The sequence below is a fragment of the Podarcis vaucheri genome (genome assembly GCF_965113315.1).
Source record: "Podarcis vaucheri genome assembly, chromosome: 12".
NCBI lineage: Eukaryota > Metazoa > Chordata > Lepidosauria > Squamata > Lacertidae > Podarcis > Podarcis vaucheri.
In genome coordinates, this window is record NC_138750.1 from 32653523 (window position 1) to 32678452 (window position 24930).

At 43.4% G+C, this 24930-nt stretch overlaps 1 protein-coding gene and 2 long non-coding RNA genes across 5 annotated transcripts in view; 1 reads left to right on the forward strand and 2 right to left on the reverse strand.

Annotated features, from left to right (window-relative positions):
- The window catches only part of LOC309515834, an 89610-nt gene extending 69874 nt beyond the window's left edge, over positions 1 to 19736 (reverse strand). The window contains exon 1 of one of the 2 annotated variants that reach the window (XR_014212690.1): positions 19651 to 19736. This is a non-coding gene — a long non-coding RNA (uncharacterized lncRNA). Of the gene's footprint in view, positions 1 to 19634 lie in introns of both variants that reach the window. The other variant, XR_014212691.1, reaches the window with a different exon arrangement.
- A 1630-nt stretch (positions 19737 to 21366) lies between these two features.
- LOC309515831 lies at positions 21367 to 21945 on the reverse strand. The gene is made up of 2 exons (XR_014212687.1): positions 21793 to 21945; positions 21367 to 21619 (listed from the first exon to the last, which is right to left on the reverse strand). It is a non-coding gene; the product is annotated as an uncharacterized lncRNA (long non-coding RNA).
- The window catches only part of ETV1 (ETS variant transcription factor 1), a 95156-nt gene continuing 91866 nt past the window's right edge, over positions 21641 to 24930 (forward strand). For both annotated transcript variants that reach the window (XM_082193964.1, XM_082193965.1), the window contains exons 1-3: positions 21641 to 21798; positions 22334 to 22482; positions 23267 to 23354. In XM_082193964.1, the coding sequence (XP_082050090.1) occupies positions 22438 to 22482; positions 23267 to 23354 (133 nt within the window). In that variant the 5' untranslated portion in view covers positions 21641 to 21798; positions 22334 to 22437. The remainder of the gene's footprint in view (positions 21799 to 22333; positions 22483 to 23266; positions 23355 to 24930) is intronic.

Consider the following 24930-nt stretch of genomic DNA (forward strand, 5'->3'; position numbering starts at 1 on the left):
CGTGCAACCCTTCAAGTCTCCCCCAAACCTGCTCTGGAGGGTTGGGGGATCCCGTAGAGCAGAATTTTGGGGTGTATGGATGGGCTGGAGGTGGGAGATGAGGAACCAGAACTCCCATTGCACAAGTGTTATTTCCACTGCACAAGCGAGCAGACATCACTGAATGTGGCCCATAGGCATTTACAACGAAGCTCCACATATTCAGAGAGTCTACTAAATTTCCCAGTATTCTAAATCATCATATCAAAACTTTTGAACATATGTACTCTTAGTCTCCGCAAGCACCTCTGCCATTCTCAAAGGGAACATTTTGCTGTGTTTTCTTCAGCTGCTCATAAGCAGCACACTTTTGTACTTGGCCTAATATCAAACACTGCGAATGGAGAGAGTGGGATTGTTTTGTTGCGTTTCGAGTGTCCTCAGCATGTTGGTAGCTTGCAAATGGCATCTCTTGGAAATGGTGCCACAGACAAATGAATGGAAGACGTGGCAGCACAGCCATGAATACCAGCAAGTTTATTTGGGTGATCTTTGAGTTTTAGTAAGACAGGGGGAAGCAAGGATTCAGTATTCCATGTGATGTGCACGTAAATATTAGGTTTTTTTTTAAAAAAACTAAAAAACCACTCAGGTGTCTCATTGTTTTAGACTGGCAATCCATAGGCATGTAACAATTAGGTTTGTTTTAGTTTTTCTGTTTAAAATTACTGTATCTGCAATATACCTTGCTTGAATATTGTGGGGTTGTATGCTAAGGAAATGTCATTTTTGAAGGGAACCACATATTCCTTTACAATTCCTTGCTGTTACAATAAGGATTTTTTTGTCTTTGTTTTCATTGTACCAAAAGATTAAGATGGGCACCTGAAGTTAGAGTGAGCTGCTCTTATTCCAAAAAGGGATACTGGAAAGAGGATAGTTTCTTTTAGAAATCATTGCTTATAGAAAGATGTGTGGAGGCACATTGAAGGGAAGGGTTAAGCCTAGGTCTTTAGTCAATGTGCACTCATTTGTACCCGCATCCTTGAATGTGAAAGTCTTATCTCTGAAACTTGGAAGCAAGGATCAAGTGGGAAGACTCCGTCTGCTAACAATGAAATGACATGCCTTGTAAGCAAACATTTCATTCATTTGCACAGACTTTGACCCAGGCATTAACTCAGGAGGATGTTTTTGTGTGTGTGACCTTTCCATCACCCCAACCTCGCATTTCCTTTAAGTGTATGGTGGGAACCTCGAGACAAGAAGCAAAGCTGGTTCCAGCTACCCACCTCCAAAGTGCAGAAGCTGGCACGGCACAGAATGCCACTGCGCAGAGACAAAGTGATGAAGAGGTGCTGCTACAAAACAGATGCAGATGGCATCGTGCATGCAACAAGTCCAGCGAGAGCCTGTGATGCAAAATGACTTGGATTCTACAGTTTGATAACACCACTTTGACTTAAAGGATCCAGTCTTAGCTAGCCTGTTGGGTTATATTTGTGTAGGCTCAGTTTCCTGGGTAAGTAGGAAGTTGCTCACACACAAAGTGTCCCCAGCTGTAGACTCACTCTGCATTTACAGGAGATGTGCAGACTTTATTTGCTTATTCTTAGAAAGATAGGAAGCTGCCCTGTACCAGTTCAGACCATTGGCCCATGTAGCTCAGTGTCGTCTGCACAAATTCGAAAGTGCTCTCCAGTGTTTCAGACGGTTTTTCCCCAGTCTTTCCAGAAGATGTCAGAGATTGACCCTGGGACCTTCTGCATGCAAAGGACCGAGTGAGATCCTTTTGAGCTACGGCCTTTCCACAGTCTTCTACAACCAGATAGTTCATCAGCTCTTTCACTAAAGAGTGCTTTGTGCCTATTCTCATTGGCTGCATTTTCAAAACCAGAGGAGACACACAGGAAACATCTCTGTGCAAATCCAAGTAGCTCTTGGGAAGAAGGTAGCCAGTTCTTTTCATGACAACTACCTGTCTGCATGGAGCAAATGGCTACCTGGGTCTGCTTGGAAGCCCAGATCCCATATGACTGACTCCATTTTGAAATGGCTTGAAAGCCAAATAGGTTTTGCAAACTATCCACTAGCTGATCTTGGTACTCATTGAGATTAATGGGAATTAAATCTGTCTCCCTTTTCACATACAGGTCAATGGGTTCTAAGGGGGCTTCCAGTTGCTATTTTTGGACACTATGGATTCAGTCACATACTGCCCTATTCAGGTTGCACCATTAAAGCACACTCTTGCACAATGAATCCACTCCTCCCCCAAAACTGGACTGTCTGAGATAAACAAAATGGTGGGGGAAATGTATTGGAAAGTGTGGGATGACAATTGCTTGACACGACATAGTATAACCTCCCCACAATCAAATCACAGCGAAGGCTGATGTCATCTAACACTCCCACAAACTCTGTGCAAATAAATCAAGACAAAGGCTCAATCAACAGGGTATCTGCAAATGAGGTAAGTGTGGCTATCTTATTCGAAATCTATCCATCTCAAGGTAAACAGTCTATTAGCTATAAATTGTTGCATAAAGGGGCTATTTTGACTAAGAACAGTTACATTTGCCTGCTTTTTATGTTTCTTGTGCTTTTATGAGGTTTTCTTCCTCATCATGTAAACTCCTATTGCCTTTTAATGATGTGCTGTAAATGCTGGAAACTGTTGGGATTATCCAATAAATTGGAACTACCAGTCTGATCCTCTGATAACATTGGGGTTCTGTTCCTAAGAGGATTTGAATGAGGCCTCTGGTGGTTGGATCAATCTACTGGGATCCACTTTGGGGAGCAGATTACACACGTGCTTATTATTTGTAAATATAAAATTACTTAGCAGAATACAGTTCTCATATACACTGGTACCTCAGGTTAAAAACTTAATTCGTTCTGGAGGTCCGTTCTTAACCTGAAACTGTTCTTAACCTGAAGCACCACTTTAGCTGATGGGTCCTCCTGCTGCCACAATGCTGCTGGAGCACGATTTCTGTTCTCATCCTGAAGCAAAGTTCTTAACCTGAGGTACTATTTCTGGGCTAGCAGAGTCTGTAACCTGAAGCATATGTTACCTGAAGCGTATGTAACCCAAGGTACCACTGTAATATGAAATGCTAGTGAAGATCCTTGGTTCCTGTGCTTACTAATTACATAAGAACATAAGAAGCTGCCTTATACCGAGGCAGAACATTGTTCCATCAGGCTCAATATTGTCTACATTGACTGGTAGCAGCTCTCCAGAATTTTACAGGGGTCCCTTCCATCCCGACCTGGAGATGTTGAGGATTGAACCTGAGACCTTCTCCCTGCAAAACAGATGCTCTACCGCTGTGCTACAGCCACTGACCACAACTGTCTATGACTTTGATCCCTGTGTTGGTTATTACCAGCTAGTGAGGAAAAAGAAAAAAAGCAGGGTATGAGGCATAGATGACACAGAAGTAAGGGGTAAATTATGAGGGGTGGGACAGAGAGAAGAAGAAAAATCCATCCAAAGGCATAAGCAATTCTTTCCTAAACCATTACTCTTTTAAATTGTGAAACTAGGGTTTGTTTTTTGTTTGGGGCTTTTGCAAGAATTCATTTAACCATTCTTCAGGGTACCATTTTCAGCTCTGATAAGGAGTACAAATACCTAAGTGATGTTTTATCTCTTGGTACTAGAGCAGAATTCTCATTTGAGCTGTTAGTTTGCCCATATTTCCTGATCTTTCAACCCTTTCTTAGCAGGAAACCTTGTTTTCTCCCCAGTACAAACAGCTCCTGAGGCCTCGGCTTTGGCAACATTCACCCCCACACCGCTTGCTGGCTGAAGAATGCCTGCCCAGACTTTGCAAAACAGGAAACAATTTAGGGAACCCTTTTTGCTGGAAAGGTCAGATGCCTTTGGCTTAGTAGGCTAGTGATAGAGGAATAGTGTGATCCATGTGGAAAGAAGTCTTGTAACCTCTCCTAATGAAAGAGATATTGTTTGCTTTCATTATATTTTTGAAAATTACATGAAATCTGTACATCCCCAAAGATCATTCAAATATTAAAACACATGAGTTGGAGCCAGTCTACGTTTGCAGTACTTCTTTCCCTTTGACATCAATGGGACTTAATTACAATCAATGACTTTTGTTGCTGGGTGTCCCTCACAGAGCTATAATTTACAGAGTGGTTTATCAATCCACCCCCTTCCCAGGGAATTCTGGGAAGTGGAGCTCTGCAAGGGGTATCGGGGCTTCCGAACTCCTCTTGGCACCCTTAAACTACAGCTCCCAGGATGCTTTGCAGAAAGGCACAACTATTCACAGTGGTATGATACTGCTTTAAATGTATAGTGTAGATGGGACCATAAACAATGGCTCTTTTGATATACCCCATGGAAGCACAGCAGGGATGCTGTAGAAATGGATTTCTTACATCAACAGGGAGTAGAAGTAGTTTACCTTTGCTATCTCTTCCAATTCCATAATTCTGTGAGCTACCAGCCATGCTGGTGGCATGGAGAATAGAATCATAGAACTGAAGAGTTGGAAGGGACTGCAAGGGTCACCTAATCTAGTTTCTCAACCAGGGGGCATATGGCCCCAGGATATTAGGATAATACCCCCAGGATATTCCAGGGGGGGCACAGGTAAAATTATATAATTTATATATTTATTAAAAAAATTATAAATAAAACATGTTCTATTTACAAACAAAATACCTACCGTTCTACCGGTAGGACAGGGGGCCCGTACGAAGGAAACGAGGTCAGAAGGGGGCCACGGTTGGAAAAAGATTGAGAAATACTTCAGTGCAGGAATCTCAGCTAAAGTCAACTGTAGATTAGCAGAAGAGCCAGGTAGGTTGTTCAGGAATTGGGGTGAACCAACCTCTCCAGCTGCGGCCTTCTGGGAATGGCAAACACACTTTGTGAGGCTAGAGTGTTTGACACTTTTGGGGAGATACCCATTGGGCTCCTTACAATGACTGGAAAGGAATATAAGAATCTACCCTCTACTGACTCAGACCTTTGGTCCATCTAGCTCGGCATGATGGTCACTGATTGGCAGCAGCTCTGCAGAATTTCAGACAGAGTTCTCTCCCACACTTACCTGGAGGTGGAACTGTCAGCCTTCTGCGTGCAAGACGGTGTCCTGAACCCCAGCAAATCTGGCAACCAGTCCCACTGGAGTATACAGTCCCAAGGGCAAATGCTAGCAAGCAAGTAGCCTGGCAGTCCAACATGTCAGGAAACAACAGTCCAGATTCAATACAGCAAGTCCAACAGTCAGGCCAGGTTCCTGCCTGGTCCAGGGTCGGGGAACCTGGAGCTCAGTCCTGAAAAGCCCAGTCTAAGCAACAAACTGAGCAAACCCAGCACCTCAGCTCTGCTTCTCTTCTGCACTTTGCCTGCTGATTGCAGCACCTGGGCTTGATGAGGCAAGTGACCCTCACCTGTTACAAGCCCCCTCCAGAGGAGGAATCACACACCTCCTCCTCTGCAAGCAAGCCCCACCTGGCCAGCTAGAGAGCTGAGCTGTGGGCCCTGGCCTGCCTCAGCCTCCTGGAGTGCCCTTCCTGCTGCTTCCAACACCTCAGAGCCTGCCATGTTCATGGAGACGGGGGACCCTCTGGCTCGGAGTCCTGCTCCTCGGGTTCCTGTGAACAGTCCCCCATCCCCTTGCCATTCTCTGTCGCCCTGTGAGTACTTTTTACACCCCCAACGTCTCCTTCTCCACCCCCTGCTTGCCCTGGTGTGTACCAGTCATGGCTATACCCCTCACTGGGATTTTCTCCTCCCCACTGTCCTGCCAGTTCACGACAGGCAGACACCCTGTGTCCCTTCCCCCCGTTGCTTTATGGAAACTTTGGCTTTATTACCTGTTGACTTCAAATCATGGGCGTAGCCAAGATTCTCGTTAGGGGGGGACAGGCCTTTTGTTGAGGGGCAGGCCTTTTGTTTGTTTTTTGGGGGGCAGAACCTCAGTTTGCTATGTCTTTTTATTGATTTGTATTGATTGGGGGGGGCAGCTGTCGCTCTCTGTTCCCCCTGTTGACTATGCCCATGCTTCAAATCAAACCTTTCAACTTGTATCATTTGAGATAATTAATTTTTTAAAAAAGAACAGGGTGAGATTGTTGCTTACAACTCAGCTTTACATGTGACTTAGATGCCAACAGGCCCACCTTGCGGACGTCTCGACTGCCACTTGCCTGAAGCACTTTGGGGTAACATGACCACATACATGGAGACAGAGGTCAGACTGAAACCTGACCTGAGGCATAGATCTGTCTGCTTCTTCCCTTGCTGTGAGTTTTCGTGTCTTTCCTTTCTCCTGTACGGGCTTGTTCGTTCGTGCTACACTTGTTCTTTGCTTTGTATTGATGGGACTTTCAAAACCCAAAACCACCATAAAGGCAGGAAATGCAAAGTGTGGTCACTTTCTGAAATCTATTATAAAAGAAAATGGCTTGCTCTCCTTTGTGTAACATGAGGTTTTAGTTATTGATTGGGAATATGCATCCCCACCCCAGGAAATATTTTATATGTTTTGACTCTACGCAGAGAAAGAAAGAGCAAGAGAGAAATGACAGGGTTTTGTTTTACGCTCATCAGTCATTTGCTATCAAGAAGCAGTAACTATTTTATTTATCTAAAAGAATAGATATTCAAGGCAGATAACATTCCCCCCATAAAGAAATTATTATTAATTAGTAGTAGTTGTTAATTACTTATATCCCGCCCATCTGACTGGGTTGCCCCAGTTAAATCCAATGAACGCTTCTGCTTCATTATATGTAAAAAATGCAACATATAACCCATCATAATTGCATGTCCTGAATTTGTCAGGATTGCACCCCAAGGTAGCAAGTCTGGAAGCGTCCACAGCAAATGTCATCTGAACTATTGCTCACCATACTGAAGTCTTTGCACCTTAGAATCACAAAGTTGTAGAGTTCAAAGAGTCTCCGAGGATCAACTAGTCCAGAGCTTTCCAAACTTTTCAAGTTGGTGACACAATTTTTGGACAAGCATCATTTCACGATACAGTAATTCAGTTTGACTAGCAAACCGGAGGTTAAACTAACCCTTTTCCAGCCCCTGGGGAGGAGTACGGGGAATGTTTGTTCAACATACCTACACACTAATGTGTCACACACACAAACACACAAAGCTGTGATCTAGTCCAACCCCTGCTATGCACCTTGATCATGTGATGTTCATTTCTGGTCTTACTTGCAGTGCCTCTACAGAACCATCTAATAGAATCAAACCCTTGGCTTTGTACATTGGCCTATATTCAGCCCCTCCTGTTTTATTTTAAAGAAGACTCAGGCAAGCTAACAATCAACCCATCTCTATAATGACATCCTACCTAAATTTTTATTGTGAACTCCATTAAGTATGTAATTCAAAAACGAGTGCACATTGTTTTAAGGGACAATCCAGTACTATAAAAGTGTGTTATCCTGTTGTGTAGTAGGATTCATCCAGAACATGATTCAGCCACTTTTCAGATCACATCCAATTGATTTCAAAGTTAATAATCAGGAGCTTACATAGTATTCATCATCGTAAATGGAGTTTAAAAGTGCTCAGTGGAATTATGGACACATATTTACTGAGTAGTTAGTCTCGCTCACTTCTCAGGGGCATGTTCCCAGCTGCATGGGCACAGGATCACACCCTAAATGCAGCTAGACTGTACCCCTCAGTCCTGATAAGCCAGTGTCAGAGTCTTGTTACCGGATTGGCCTGACAATGGATTCAGAGGTGGCAATATTTGGGCTATTGGTCACCAGCAGCCCTCTGGACTGTTGACATAATAATAATAGTAATAATAGTAATAATAATAATTTTATTTGCACCCTGCCCATCTGACTAGGTTGCCCAGCGCAATGAGCAGAATCCCATACATAATGATCGTATTATACACGTGTTATTAAAGGACACGTTCCACCAGCAATGTCCCTAATGCAAGTCCCATTGAATTGAATGGGTGTTCTTTCCAAGAACTGAATGCTCTTCTGGAATGTGCACTTACTTACTGGCTTTGTGAGTAACCCAAAACGGTTTTGCGTTTCAGCTTAAAATAAGTTGCAAACTGTCAATAGCTAAAGGAATGTGTGTGTGTGTGTGTGTGTGTGTGTGTGTGTGTGTAATATAATATAATATATCGGGGTGATGAGAGCATTAGCATCACTGCATATATAAATCTAAAATATGGGTGTTAAAATGTCGTCTTTGAGTGGGAGAATTTGTATAAGACTTTTTCCATTGACATCATAATGGCTCAGAAGTCAGAGGAAGTACAGGAGACACTAATCCATTATACTATCAATGGAAGGGTATGAAATGCTGCAATTGGCAGGGCTGAATGGAAGTTGAGAAGTCACTTTATGCAAGTGTGAGATACATTCATTGACATGTATGGGATACTTCTAGAGATGGCCTTGAGCCAATGTCATTGTTCCTTTATGCCTTTGGCAAGGGAAGAATCTATGGAAGGGTAATAAAAAGTGCATGTGTCGTAGTTATGCAATGCCTTGGCTGTCTCTCAAGATTTTTGTTTTTAATTACTGGTGGCTGAGTCCTGGAAACACTTAGGCAGACAAGCAACTTGGCTCTCAAGCGTCATCCTAGTGAACCGAAATGTGCTACTCATTTGAGCACAGCTACTTCTGTACACAAGGGGCTACAGGGTCAAATCCAGAGGCACGAAGCCACAGTAGGATACACGGCATTAAATGAATGTAAAAATGAAAAAATGAGAGGGAGCAGAGAGAAAGGAAGATTGTGAAGGGGGGGGGAGAGATAAAGGATAAAATATGCAGCTGATACTTTTTTTTTATTTGTAATTGCTGCTAGTCACAAAATTCACATTTGGCTGTTCCGCAATTAAACAATCCAAATTACACCATAAGGGAAAAATCCATTTTGGCTGGCAATCCGTACGTTATCTCTTGGTTTAAGCAGTTTCAGTTTGAAAGGAAAAATTTCAGGGGTGTTTAAAAGGGGAGGTTGGAAAGTCTATGGCAGACCGAATGTATTATTAGCACACTTATATCCCACCGGAGCTCAAGGTGGCAAACACAATTCTCCCTATCCCCATTTTATATATATAGTGACTGAGCCAAGGTCATCCAGTGAGTTTCATGATGGCTGAGTGGGGATTCGAACCCACTCCCAGGTCCCAGTCCAGTGCTCTAACCATTAGACAAGACTGGCTCTCTACAAGACTCTCTAAGTCCTGTCTAAAGTTCCTGACTGATACCATTGGGGATCTCTTGAGGAAGCTTTACTCTGTTGTGTGTGAACAAGACATATTCTTTGTATTGATAAATGCTTTCTAATCTCTATTTTCTGCTTCAAAATTAACAGGCTTTCTGTTTCTTTTGATTACAGTTCAGTTTTCTTTTGTTGGATGATGCCAGATGCAACAAAATACAGTTGTAAGGAGTAGAATTCCCCCAAGACCTTGCGTTGGCATGATAATAGCTTGGCAATTAAAGGGAGGACAATCCCTTTATAATATTAATGGAACTTAAGTCAGCACTACAGGCTGGCTCCAGAAGCTATGCATTGTCTTGTCAATGAGGCAAGATATCTTAGTGGACTATATCTGGCTTTTCAATACAATTGATATTGTCCTTCTGGAAATTACATCTATTTGGGTAATTAAAATCACAACCAGTTTTTCTGCCATGCTCGAGATTAAGGAAGTTGTTTAAAAGAAGCTGTGTGGCTCTTGTTGAGATATCACTGACCTGCAGGTAGCTGATATTAGGGGGCTTTCTACCAAAAAAAAACTTTTTTAAGGGATTAAAGTCTAATGATAATAACACAAGGGGATTTCTAGGGTTCACAGTGTTTCACATTCATTGTCCCAGCAAACCTTCAAAAGCCTTCTAAGGCAGGATAGTATCATTAGCTCCATACTGCAGCAAGTGAATCGAGGCTGAACATATACAGCTGAGAAGAGTATTGAAACTCTTGCTCAGCGTATTCAGTCATTCTTAAATCTACATTATTAGTGACTTCATTGGGACCAACATGGTTTAATTTCTTATTTATTTATTACATCTCTATCCCTTCTTTCTCCCAAGGAGTCATGCATGGTTCTCCCGCTTCCCATTTCATTTCATCCTCCCAACAACCCTGTGAGCTGGGTTAGGCTAAGAGGCAGTGTGATTGGCCCAAGGTCACCCAGTGAGCTTCATGGCTGAATGGGGATCTGAACCCATGTCTCCCAGCTCCTGGTCCAGCATTCTAACGACGACAACCACACTGGCGTTCTCTGAGTATGTGAGTATTATAACTCAGAACTGGCAAGGGACAGTCATTTGATAACAATAAAGAGATCTATTGTTTCCATTTCAAATGTCTTGTTTCTTTAGAATATGAATCACTGGCTAGGACTTCTCACACAAAAAATTAAATGAATAAATAAATAATAAATAAATGCTGAATAAATAAAACATAATGGGTTAAACATTAGAATACCTAAATTGTTGTCCAGCCCAAGGAATGCTATTGACAGAGAGTTCATTCTTGATTGTCAAAGATAACACAGTAGCTTCTACAGCTTCTACACACACCAATCTTAACAGGTAGACACCTAAAATGTAATTCTGAGCATGATCGGCTTACCAATGGCATGGTACAAAGGTGAGATTCAGGGTCATAAGATGGTTATGTAAACTGGTCTCCAGTTACCAATTCATTCAATAAATTTCAGATTATGAATTTGGCTACTTGTGGAAAACACATCTATGGAACATGACTTTGTTTCTGTTTTCTTCTTCTTAGTTTTGACTTCCTTCAAATAGCCAGGATTAGGAAACTAGCGCAACTAGCCTTTGCACACAGAATTCAAAGCAAGGGGTGTCATCTCGAGCTGCAGGCAAGTTGGTGCTCCCTGTTGTCTTCCATAAGGAGAAAATACTTGATATGTGCAGAATTGCCCTTTTCTGTTCAAAGCCCACTGATGCAAACGCAAGAGCTACTTGATGCAAAACCGTGGACCGCAGTCAAGGTGTCCCATCCTAATTAACTGTACAGATACAGTTCAGAACTCTGTTGCCATCCTCTGTGCCAGGAGTACAAAGCAAAACTGTTGCCAATGGGATCGTTTGAGCCAGAAATCTTTTGGGACAGCCCAAGTGATGTTGAAGAGCTAATCAGACCTGACAAACCAAAGAAGCTGCCACACTTACAGAAATGGCATAATTATTACCTTTGGTTTCAAAATGATTAGGCTGTGGGAAAAGCACCTGATTTAATAAGGAACTCCAAGGCCTGCTATGACTATCTTATAGATGACCTCTTGAATTCTGCATTAAATGGGCACACTGAGTTGTACTTGGAATGTGGAATTGCTTACCTTACAGAAGGCATGTCACATATCTGTATCATTGTATATGGAATACACATCATGCCATATGAATAGGCCTGAGGCATGACTAGGATCTTTGCCACAGATGCAATTAAAGACCGTATTTGTAGCTTGGAAAAGAAGTGCTTGAAAGCTATTTTATTAGCCACTGCATTGCACTTGCTGGCACGAATCAAAGGGCAGTGTGTCTTTCTTCACCACTGCTGGATTTCCAAACAGGAACGCTAGAAAGTAAACTTCCTATCAAAAACGAGACACAGTGTAAACAAGAACAAATGTAAGCAGCTGAATAAGGGAAGCTTCTGATTCTGTTGCAATGCCTAGGGATGTTATCGTTCCACAAGTGACTTGAGCCGATATAGTCACAGGGCAAACTGACACTTGGCATATGGATACGTGGGTTCTGCTGTTGATTTTTGGCTGCTCTCCTTCTGTTAAAAAAAATTGATTACTAGACAGCAAGGCATATATCAGGGGTGGCTAACACGTGGTCTTCCAGATGTTGTGGAATTACAACTCCCATCAGCCCCCAACAGCATGGCCAATGACCAGGAATGATGAGAGTTGTTGTTCAACAATGCCTACAGCACAGAGGTATCAGTCAGAGGGCTTTCGCAAGACCTGAGACTTGATATTCTCTTAACTTGAGAATGAGGAACTTGTGGCACTCTGGGTGTTGTCTGACTCCAGCTGCCATCATCTCTAGCTGGTGCAGCAGAGGGCCAGAGATAACGAGAGCTGTTGTGAATCAATGTCTGAAGGGCCACAGACATTGAAATCACTGGATAAGCCATGTGAAACCCAACTGGGATGCAGTTCACTCAATGTATGTGCTTCTTCACTGGAGACCTCTCTCCCTCTCTTCCCAAGGGGAAGGCCACTTTGGGAATTGAGTCTAGAAGCTGTTTTTAATTCTAGGCTGTAGGTGGCTTTTCCAAAAGGGTTCCAAAAGGGTTCAGAGAGCAGGTTCCAGCAAACATTGGATAAGAAGCATAACTCAGTTCAAACAAATCAAACGCTAGCCAGTATGGTCACCCCTGGGTGTTGCTGGACCCCAATTCCCATCACTCCTGACCATTGGTCATGTTGGATGGGAGTTGGAGTCCAAGAACATGACTATGACGGGTCCGCTGGAGTGGATGGTTTACTATGAAATGGGATGCATGAATTATGGACTCTCTGAAAGACAAAGGGAATTTATTTTGGGTATATAAAACCCCAGAATCTCAATGGGGTTCTTTCATGAGCTTTATCTGATACTTTTTTCTGCAGCTTTGTACTTTTAAACCGAATGCTTCAGCATAACGATGGAGACTTATTTTATGATTATTTCATTATTTATAAAGCACCCCAGCTATTAAGACGGCGCTGTCCAGATATAAAAATAGCGGTTAGGAATCTTGACTGAAGAGAGAGAGGGAAATCAAAACCAGTTGAGAGGCGGGGAGGGAAGTCAACTGTTATAGGGCTAAGCTTGTTATCATCCCCGCCATTCTTGAGGTTTTATTGGTTTCCTTTTTGGCAGTTTGTACAGACAAGTGCAGGCTTAAATAGCTACGGAAGCTGAACTCCTTCTCACCCTTCCAGGACTTCCAGAAGTAAGGCACAGTTGCAGCCCATAAAGGGGCTGCATCACAAATTGACTTTCCATTTGACTCTTTGGATCAATTCTTGAAGGTCTGAGACTGATTGTCAAAAGAACAGTACTTTTAAAAAGCAGTTCACAGGAATAGGTGAAAAGTAACAGAAAAGTTGGTGCTTTACTCGCTAACAGAAGAGGCAGATACATTTGTTTCTAAGCAGTGCACATGCCAGCTATATGGCCAATGTATTTATGATGTTTCTATGCCTTTGCTTATTCGGTTGTTATCCCTCTTCCTTATCCCGAAGGATCCCCAAGGTGGCTTGCATAAAAAGCCGTTTCCCGGTCTTGTGGGTAAAATCAACATGCATGAGGGGGGACAGGGATGTGGCGAGTGGCTTGCTCCCCCACCCCATGGCATAGTGGATCATGCGTAATGCCATGTGTCAGAGGTGGTTAAGAGCAGCATGAAAGGAGCTGCATTTTTTAATTTTTGGATCTGATATGCACATCCAGGCATTACTCTCCTGTGTGAAAATGGTATGCAAGGGGGCAGTGGAGCCACGCCCAATTGGCTTGTGGTCTTTTTTCCAACTGGAACTCACAGGAACTCAGTTCCGGCACCTCTCTAAGAGAACTAGGGAGGTGTTTGTGGTGAGTTCCGGCACCTTTTCTTTTAGAAAAACAGCACTGCCAAACACCATGCCTGCTGAGCAGCTCCTTCTCCTGGCTTCCATGCCTACAGTGTGCACACCTGTAGGATGTCTGGGGCTGATGGGAACCGTAGTCTAAAACATCTGTAGGGCCCCAGATTCAGGAAGAGGGCTGTCCAAAACCACTCCCTGGTACTTCCGCCTGCCTTCTTTTCTTCTGCACAGGAACCATTGTTTGTAGCAGCAAGGCACTCTTGCATGACTTTGGAAGCAGGAATGGTAAGTGCTTCTAATACAGAAGCCTAGGATATTGTGGTAAGCACTGTGAAACAATATAATTGCTCTTGAGTGCTCATTTCCATTGAATCAGCAGTGACTTTCAATCTCCAGCAAAGAGACAGTATTGATTTTTGGTCTCTGCAAGAGTCGAGAAGATGTGGAAACTCGTGCTTGCAAACGCCAAGTTACTGTACTCTGTTATTTTACTCAAGTTCTTGGTGCGCAGATATCGAAAAAGCTACCGATGTGACGTGACAAGCGCACCAAAATTGGGAAAAAAAACCTTTGGCTAATGAAGGAGCTATCGTTCCGGCCTCGGCCACATCTGATCTGATCAAGCACTCTTTGCCAGTGCAAGGAGATTGCAGATTAATTTACTCTTCCATGCAACGAATTCAGCTAGTTTATTAGGGGAAACTAAAGCTTTATGTTTGGAAATACGAAGAAAAAGAAGGCGAAGGTGTGGAATGGGATGGGGGGAGCAAGGGTGAGAAAACCACATGCCTTTTCTTTCTGAAACTCAACTTTTTAAATATATATATATTTGAAATGGTGGGTAACAGGTGCTGCTAAGAACTTTACTGATTTAGAATGACGAAGGAGAAGTGGATTGGCAGCGGCAGAAATCTTGTATGTACCGCCTGCCACGCGTCTACATCACTCTTTGAAATGTAGACGGTGTTCTCGACTTGTTTGTACACCATGTTCTAATGCTCAGTGTGTGTCCTGGCACAATTCTAATAAAAGAACGAGAGGGGGAAATGTGATTTGCTGAAAAGCAGGAGGCATTTCCCCCTGCCCCCACATCTTCCCCCAGAAGTTGTGAGAAAAGAGTGAGAGGAAAGCGGACGCAACTGGTAGCCACCATTATAGTTTCAAATGTTAGAAGGGATGTCCATATTCATATTCCAGATGAGTAATCACATTGCTCTGCTGCAGGAAAAGACAAGAGGGGATCTAGCGGCTTCTCAAAGTGTGTGTTTTAGACTACAATTCCCATCAGCCCCAGCCAACGAAGACTGACTACGAAGACTAACATTGTAAGACAGCTTTTATGGGAATAAGCTGATTTTTTCCTGATAACAGTGTACAAAGGTGTGGCATAGAATTTCTCTAATTAAACCTGTCTAATGGAGCAATCCTAACTACAGAAAGCCGGCATCAATGAACCCTATTCTAAATTCTCGTTCTGGAGGAATCAGATTGGCAAGTATTCAAACTGCCTTTCAGCTTAGTCACGTATCTGAGCAACCCAGTGGAATTAATATATTAATCAATGTATTAATTTAATACATAATATTAATTTAATAAATAATATTCTATTAATAAACAATCAACAGCAACAAATAATAGTTGTAGTCCAACAATGTCCAGAGAATACCAATGCTGGCCTTTCCTATGCTAGGGTCTGCATTGAAACTTTATTCCTGTAATTTTTCTGGAGTGTCGCAGTATCTGAAGTGTGTGCTTTTCTTCCTTCCTGACCCAGGACCTTGGGGTGGGGTGGTGGGGACTCTAGTGGTGGTAGCAGTTGTGGGGAAAGAAGAATTCAGAAAAGAAGCATCCGTATGTGCAAAATAATTATTATATGGGTTGGTTACCCCGCTGGAATGCAGAGGGGAGCTGAGCCAGTTAAGGGAGCACTGCAAACACTGGAGCTGCAGCACCTGAATCTGAAATCTGGGCATCAGAAGCATCCTGCTGGATGAGAGCAAAGGACCGTCTAGTCCTGCAGCTTCCTTCCTCTGAGACGCTTCTGGGAAGGTTACAAGCAGAGCATGAGAGCATTCGCTCTCTCCCACTGGTCCTTCCCAACAATTGGAATTCAGTGGCAATCTATGCAAACTGACTGCAAATATTCTCTACAGGTTTTAGAACGTTGCAATGTGCAAACACGGCAACAGCCCCCAAACATAGGTCTCTGTGAAGCTGTAACTTCACCTTGAGACCATTGCTCTTATTGGGAATGTTTATTTCTTTCCTTTAATTCTCTTTCTCAATCAAGATTTGATTTTGAAACACATGCAAACAAATGTCAAGCCCTTGCTTTCTCGCTGCTTCCGTTCCCGTTCTGAAATTGGGCCAAATTGTAAATTTCCATTCAGAGTGACTGCCATTTGCAGATTACCTTTATAACTAACAGACACGCGCACACTTCCTAAATTAGTGGAAGTCTTGTAGTTCTTTGTATGGTGTTTAGAGACCAGCTGCCTTTGTAGACCTCCCTAATGTAGAAAATAAAAACTCAGTTAATTGCCAGTAGCTTGATCACAGTCATTCAGCACTACTGACTTCCCAGATGGATTACTTTAATTTGCTCTTTGTGGGACGGCCCTTGAGGTCTGTCCAGAAATGAGGAGAGGTAGAATATAATTTCTATAAATAAATAAGGGGGGGGGACACCAGCCAATTAGTACCAATCCCTAAAACAGAGAGCAAAACCTACTATCAACAGTAGGGGCTTTACATTAATATATTTCCCCTTTGACTCATTTATTTATAAAAGTGTTTATTGGGCACAGCCTAACCAAGGCAACTCACAATATCATAACCGATAACAGTAACAACAGCAGTGCAGCGACAAAACTATGGCAGCAATATGACCAATTATTCAGAACTTTTGTTGAAAGTCTTTCTCAAATGATATCTTTTATATGTATGTAGAATGTAGAAGGAGGAGCGGGGAGTGCATTTACCTGAGCACAAACTCCCACTGGGAATCAGCTGCAACATGGGCGCCAGGATGAAGTGCCCTCACAGAAGTGAGCAAGGACTGGATTTGCAAGAGTTTTGACTGCACCCGTCAGTGCTTCTGACCATCTTGGCAGCTGCTGGCAGGAGCATGCTCAGAGAAGAGCTGCGGTGTGCCTGCTGCCCAGCTAGGTCCCACCCTTATGCCCTTGAAAGTGGGAGGAGGAACCCAGCAACTAGTGCTACTGGTGAAACGCTTCCCCTTCTTTTCTGCAAATGCAAAGCAGCAGGTGAGCAAGCAGCAGAACCAGGCAGCGACTGCAGGCCAGAACCATAGCTACAGGGGGGCTAGCCAGTTTGTTTGTTTTTTGGCCCGGGCGAAGTCTCCAGGGGCCCATTGAGGCTCCCAGCCTCTGTGTGTGTACACAAATGCACGTGTGTGTGTGTGTGTGTGTGTGTGTGTGTGTACGCGCGCCAAGCTGGGTCTTTGACCCGGGTGAAATAAAGCCTAGCTTCACGCCTGCTGCAGGCAGATGACTATCAACCTGCTCACTGGGAAGAGCTACTAGAGTAAGTTCCATGGTTTGGGGGGGGGCTCAAACAATAGACTAGACCTGTGGTGGGTCGTGTGTGTGTGTGTGTACAGTGGTACCTCTGGTTACAAACTTAATTCGTTCCGGAGGTCCGTTCTTAACCTGAAATCTGAGGTACCACTTTAGCTAAAGGGGCCTCCCGCTGCCATGCGATTTTTTTTCTCATCCTGAGGTAAAGTTCTTAACCTGAGGTACTACTTCCGGGTTAGCGGAGTCTGTAACCTGAAGTGTTTGTAACTCGAGGTGTTTGTAACCCGCTGTATATATAGATTATAAAATTTGATGTCATTGTCAAAGTTTATTTGTTGTTGCAACTATCCTGGTCATTTCAACCTAAAAGGAAATAAAAGTATTCTATGCATCCTGTGCAGAATTGCATAGATACATCGTTAAAATACAGAACTTCATATAAAATACAGTATACTATATAATTTGATATAAGTAACTGTAATTTAAATGGAAATACAGGTGACCTCTCCATAGTGGAGAAGTCTGTGACCAAGTGACCTGTGTACCTGCAAATTCTGCTCCAAGCCCCTTCCTGCTCTCCCTTCTTATGACTTTAAGCAGGACTTAAATCCGGCCTCCCTTCAAGCAGAGGACTGTAAAGTAGGAAGATAAGGCCACCTTTTGAACAGTTCAACTCATGAAGGACCAGCAGGGGAAGCAGATCACCTGAATATACACTCAGAAGGGGAGGGGATGCACCCTAGGATGTGGGGGGGGGGTTGCAGGGGGGGGAATGCGAATTTGAAAAAAATAAATCCAGAAAATTTCCCTTTATGCAAATTAAGCTGATTTCCTTAGGGCGCTTTGCATCGGGAAATTTCCCGATGCCCTAGAGGGTGATCTAATTTAGCATGTTTGCCTTACTTGTATTCAGCCAACAAAACAAAAGTCAAAACTGTCAAGCTTGCCTAATGCTATATTTGCAGAGTTGACATCCCTTCGTTGTTACTAATGAACTTACGAAACATTGAGTTTCCCGTGGGAAAAATATAAAACACTGGAAAACTTTCCACCTTGCTTCACTGGTGCAGAGGGGAGATGTGAAACACACCATGCTGTTTCCACCTTAACATCCCTTTTGTTTCTGTGTCCTAGTGGACCCCTGGCATACTATTGTCACCATGCAAATCCCTTCTCACAGACTGGAATCTGTTCTCTCAATGCCGAAATGTGCAGATTTCAGGCATGTGGAATCTACTTGGTTCCCCCCCACCCCCCATGAGATTAGTCAATCTTAGCCAACCCACAAAACAGTGGCTTAAACTGGTGGAATTACCGTACATTAAAGTACACATGCTCAGGGACGCGGGTGGCGCTGTGGGTTAAACCACTGAGCCTAGGACTTGCCGATCAGAAAGTCAGCGGTTCGAATCCCCGCGATGGGGTGAGCTCCCATTGCTCGGTCCCTGCTCCTGCCAACCTAGCAGTTCAAAAGCACGTCAAAGTGCAAGTAGATAAATAGGTACCACTCCAGTGGGAAGGTAAACGGCGTTTCTGTGCGCTGCTCTGGTTCGCCAGAAGCGGCTTAGTCATGCTGTTCACATGACCCGGAAGCTGTACGCCAGCTCCCTCGGCCAATAAAGCAAGATGAGTGCCGCAACCCCAGAGTCGGTCAGGACGGGACCTAATGGTCAGGGGTCCCTTTACCTTTACCTTTTACACATGCTCAAGCCTAGGGATTTTCAATCAGTACCAAAACCAAGCCACACAAGTCCTTTCACATAAAAAACTACTCCTGGTTTCTCCCAAAGCAGTCATTTTTCAGCAGTGTAATTGTAAGGAGAACACTCTTTTTAGGTGCTGCTATTGTGAAACAACTAAGTCAGAAACTTTTGCTGATCTTGTACAAATCACCCAGAGTAGCCCCCTTTTAAAGACACTTACGAGGCCAGGGGCCAGAACATTCTTTTGAGCCCACCACATTCCAGTTCTCTTTTATATTTCATTCATTATTATGAATTGGTTCCTGCGAAACATCTCAAAGTATTGTAGCAATATGTACTAATTGCACTGCATGTCAATTGTCATTTTTCTCTAACTTGGAAGCCCCCCCCCATAAGTTCATATAATCATTTATTTTAAGATCTATATTTGATATAAGAAGCAGTATGTTAGGATTCCTGATCTCGAAAATGCAAAGACAAAAATTACAAGGGTTTCACTTGCGCTGTATTCAGGGGTGTATCCAGAAAATTTCACTTTGCAATTATGCACACATAATTTGTGTGCATATTGCTATAATACACCTGGGCATTTTCTCTCTCTCTGTGCGTGTGTGCGCATGTGTGCATGTATGCTTTGTTGCTTGAAGTAACACTCCATGACATTCAGAAGCCTACAATGAGTTGCAGAAAATCTGGGCATCTGAAAGCGCTAATGCCGAAAACATGGGCACACACACAAACAAAAGGTGGGACTAAAATAAAATAGGGAAAGTAGCTGTGGACAGAAAGAAAAATGGTTCACTCACTTGCATGCATGCCCACCAGTCAGTAATCTTTCTCCTTTATATCTTCGGGGCAACTGAATTTCTGCCCCACAGCACAGCTGCCTCTTTTGCTGCACGGCTGCTGACAGTAAGCATCGCCCCTCCTCTTCCTCTCCAGCTGGGCCAATCAAAAGGAGAGGGCGGGGACAAAGCAGCAGGGCAGCCTGTAGAATCAAAAGGAGGGAAAAGGAAGGCCCTCCCACATTCCTTTCCAAGTGTGCAAGAAAGCAGATGGAATCTTCTGCAGCCAGTCAGCTGCTTTCTTCTTGCAAAGCAGATCACACCCTTAGTTGGTAGAGCATGAGACGCTTAATCTCAGGGTTGTGGGTTCGGGACCCATGTTGGGTGAAAGATTCCTGCATTTCAGGGGGTTGGACTAGATGACCCTCATGGTCCCTTCCAACTTTGCAGTTCTGTGATTCTGGTGTGGCCAGCAGCTGAGGCCAAGAGGCTTTCTCTCTCTGTGGCCAGTGCTCCCCATTGCCATTAAAAAGGGCCTGTCCCAAAGATCTACCGATACACATTTTGATGTTACCAAAAATGTTTACATGTGGTGGTGAAAAAATTGCATAAATGTTATTGATGATATTTTTTAAAAAATGAAATGGATACACTTCTTGATCAGCAAAAAACCTCTAAGCAGTTCGCATAAGAAGAATATAAAATACTAATGAAAAATAACAAATGAAAGCAAACTTCGGAAACAAGTAGGCGTAATAGGTATCAGAATAGAGATAAGATGTGTAAATTAAAGAACAAATATAATAGAATTACAGTGGTACCTCAGGTTACATACACTTCAGATTACATACGCTTCAGGTTACATATGCTTCAGGTTACAGACTCCGCTAACCCAGAAATAATGCTTCAGATTAAGAACTTTGCTTCAGGATAAGAACAGAAATTGGGCTCCGGTGGTGCAGCAGCAGCAGGAGGCCTCATTAGCTAAAGTGGTGCTTCAGGTTAAGAACAGTTTCAGGTTAAGAACGGACCTCCAGAACGAATTAAGTACTTAACCCGAGGTACCACTGTACATGTTTGGGTAGGCTTTGCCTCAACAACAATGTTTTTTTTTAGCAAACGTTGAAAACAATGCAACAAAGTTGCCTGCCTGTTATTGATAGTTCCAGAAAGTAGACGGGGAAGCATCACGCAGAAGGGCCCGCGTCCAAACTCTGGCAGCACCAAGGACGGCTGGGAATGTCCCCTGCCGGAGAGCTGTTGCCAGTCAGTGTTGGTAATACTAAGCTAGATGGGCCAGTGGTCTGACTTGAAATATGAGGAGCTTCCTATGTTCCTACGACACGCTGGTGAAACAATCCTAAACCCAACTACAATTTTAATCTCACATTGCTTGTGCGCAACGGCCTTTGCAGCGTGCTCTAAAGTAGGAAATCAGCTGGCATGCGACTTGTCTCCCCCACAAGCAAGTTCTTCATATTAGGCTGCGGACCTGGTGGCGAGCTTTGGGCCAGAATCTGGCCACCGACTGGGGCTGTATTTGGACACACAATTGATGCTAAACACACAAAACAATTCGCACTTGTTACGTTTAGTGCGTGCAATTGCTGGCCCTGTGGGTGGATGGGGGGGTGGTCACTCCAAGTTGCTTAACAGAATCATTTTGTGCTGGGGTCGGGGGCGCAAAATTACCGGATCTGGGGGCCACGGTCTGTCTAGAAGAGGTGCTGTGAATCCGAGAGTCGCACAGATCTTTTGCGTAAAGGAGAGTTTATTTTGGAGGACCTGTCTTTTTATTTTTTAATATATATATACATACACACACACGATCAAATGACGAAGTAAACGATCCGTCGAATCCCCTGCCGAAATCCGGGAGGATCCGTCTTTTCCCTTTTTCCCTGAGGGGGTGAGAGGCAGTCTGAGTGACAGGCAGAAATCTGATCCTGTGAAAGACGCGGAGAGCCAATGGGATGCGGAGATCCATCAGTTTGGATTGGAGGCCCCTGGAGGAGAAATAGAGGAAAAACCACCGAATAAGAAACCCTGTCAGTGGCGCTTTTCGCTTCCAAGGGGGAAGTGCTGGGAAATAATTAATGTTTTTTTTAATTAAATTTGGAGGGACTTCTTTGGGGGCGTGCGTGTGCGCGTGTGCGCGCAGCCGATCGTCCGGCGGTACCTTCAGGTGGGTCTTTGCAGCAACTTTGTTGTTCGTAGCTTCGGCTGATTACGTGGTTGTGGTTTGCAAAAAAAGAAAAAAAAGAAAGGTAGCTCAGCCTTCTCTCTCTCTCTCTCTCTCTCTCTCTCTCTCTCTCTCTCTCTTTCTCTCTCCCGTTAGGTGCAACGCGAGTTTTGTCGTGCGCCATTGCTAGTTCTGCACACGTTTACGAATGAACGGGGCTAATTTTCCCCCCAGCGCGCTCCAAGGGACGAAACGGGCATGCCAATAAACAGCTTTCCTTCTCCATTTGATTTCTTGTATTAAAAAGTCCTTTCCTTCTTTCTGGCTGCCTTTTTCCGGCTCTTGCTTGTAACCCAGCAGAAGGCAGCGCAGAGAGCGAGAGAGGGAGGGAGGGAGGGATGTGTGTGTGTTTTTTATGAATGGGACTCTGGGAGGATCATTAGCTATGCAAATTCAAGCGGTTCATTCATGAGTGTGTGCGTGTGTTGTTTTTTTGAAAAAAATAAATCTAAAAGCCATTTTGTGTTCTTGTTTTTAGGCTGCTGGAAGACTACATCTGGAGAAAGCCTCTTTTAAGTCCAATGTCCAGAAAATAATCACAATAACAACAGCAACAAAAAATACTCGGCAAAAGTCTGCAGAATGGATGGATTTTATGACCAGCAAGTGCCTTACATGGTCACCAATGTGAGTGATCAGTTCCAAAGTTGTTTAAACTTGGATTTCTTGGGGGTCAGGGGGAAATAAAGGGGAGGCGGGAGGAAAAGCTTTTCAGAGGAAATATATATATATATTTGCAGTGAGAGGAGGATTCCTGTGCCGTTTCTGTGAAGTAGACTTTTATTTCGATATATTCTGTTTTTTTCTTCGAAAGACCATCTCAGACTGGATAAAAACAAAACCACCCCCACCCCCCCGCCTGCCCCCCAGTATTAGTGGAAGAAGATAAAAGCAGCAAGGTCTGATCCTGCTTTCAAAGTTTCTGCCAGAGGAAACAAACTTACATTTTTTAAAAAACCTGTCCATTATTTTTTTTAAAGGGACTTTGATGACAAATAAGCCTTGAAAACAAAGCAACCTCTTGTTATCAGCTCCCTCGTCTCCCAACTAGCTTTAGTGAATGGTTGACATTAAAAAAAATACTTTTATGTAGGTGTTAGTGTTGTAAATTTCTAAAAATATGTCATATACTTAATGCAGTGTTTCCCTGTACAGATGTGTGTTTTGAGCAGGTGGGTTGAGACATAAAATATTCCCCTGAAGAAGAAGAACGATGGTGATCCGGTTGCAAAATTCTAGTTTGCAATTTAGCTTTCGAGCCATTTTTAAACAGTTTTACCACCTATCTCTTTCAGCTCTTAATATTTTTTAAAATATACTGCCAGTGTGAGTTGTTGTGTTGCCTCTCCTTCTCTCCCCCCCCCTTCCTTTTCTTTATTCTTTCAAAGTAACCAATCTTTTCTATTTGTAGAATCCCTGTGGGAGAAACTGTAATGAGCGACCAACAAATGTCAGGAAAAGAAAATTCATTAACAGAGATCTGGCTCATGACTCAGAAGGTGAGGATTTGTGCTGGGGGAGGGAGGGTGAATAAATTGTATTGGCTCCCCCCCACCCCGCCATGCCACTCTTGACGACATGTTGCCCAATGGTGTTTATTTCTAAATATTTTGTTGTTTTTATTCTCCCCCACCTCCCCAAGTTGGGATTCTTGTCTACCTCTATTTATAGAAATGAGACGAGAAAACCACATTTAATGATGTGACACAAGATGACAAAAGCAATTCACCGCTAAGCTGCTGTATCTCTCCATGAGTCACCCTTCTCTGTGTTAGGTATTGCTGCACAGAAGGGACATAAATAATGTCATACACCTGAGGTGAGAATTAGGTGAGGATTGACATGACGGACCCTAGAATCGTGTGTGCGGCTCCTTTGCTTGGAGGCCTCGCTGGCTCCCCATCGCAAGAAAGTTTCTTTGTGCTGCTGACCCTACTGCTCTTCGGAGAGATAGTGAACTCGTGACGTAGACCGCCTGCCCAACCAGGGTGTTGTCCACATCGGTGATAAGAGGGCAAAAGGATCTGTGGCACTATTAAAATAATAAATAATAATAATAAATTTTATTTATACCCCGCCCTCCTGGGCGTGAGCTACTTTTAGCATCCTGCTCTTTTAATTTGGCCAGTAGCATTGACAATACCATGAAACACAAAGAGGGAAATGGGTAGCTTATTCTTTAACCTCAAAAAACAGCTCATACCAGCAAGTCCCCCAAAGCTAACTTCTTAGGAGTTCATGGCAGTGTCACTACAATCCTATTTCAGGTTGTTTCGGCCAGGAAGGAGATTCCTGCGCATGCAGTGATCAGCTGTTCTGCAGTGGCATTTCTTGTACAGATTGTTCTGTGTGGTGACAATCCCTTGGGCGAGGTGGGTATATGGAGACCCACAAAACTTTTTCTCACACTGCAAGCGAGGCGCTGCAGCCTCTTGTGAAGTTGGGAGCCCTAAGAATTTCATTTAGAAACCTTCACAATGTCCACACAGTCTGGACACTTGCAACAAGAGACCCCCTCTATCCCCCAAGCTTGGTTTTAGCCAACAAACTTCACAAGCATTCAACATCCACCTGCAAAGACTGATCTGTAGGGATGTGGTTAAGTATTTGCAAATATTCTGTTAAATATCTCTCTCTCTCTCTCTCTCTCAAATAATAATGTTTTGATCATTCTGAATCAGTTTTCCAAACTGCTGCAGTCCTGCAAGTAACTAAATGTAAATCAGAATGACTTAAGTCCGGAAAATGCAGACATTGGGTTCAAATACTTCTCAGGTTTGGATTCGAGTGTGTAGTGTAATAAGAAACCTGGAGCCCTTGCTTTACTCTGACATAAAAAAGAGGGGGAAAATAGTGCTACATATCCAGCCTGGGTGCAAATCACCGCAGCTGTTCGTTCAAAGCTTTATGGAACAGGTCTTCAATTGTTTTAAGGAGAAACAAGATTATTTTAAATGAAAACGAGGCTAGGATACTGTGCTTGGTTAGCTAGGAGTAAGTCCCAGTGAAATCAGTGGGACTTACTTCTGTACAAACATGCAAACAGTCATGCTGGGCATTTGTCTTTTGAGTGAC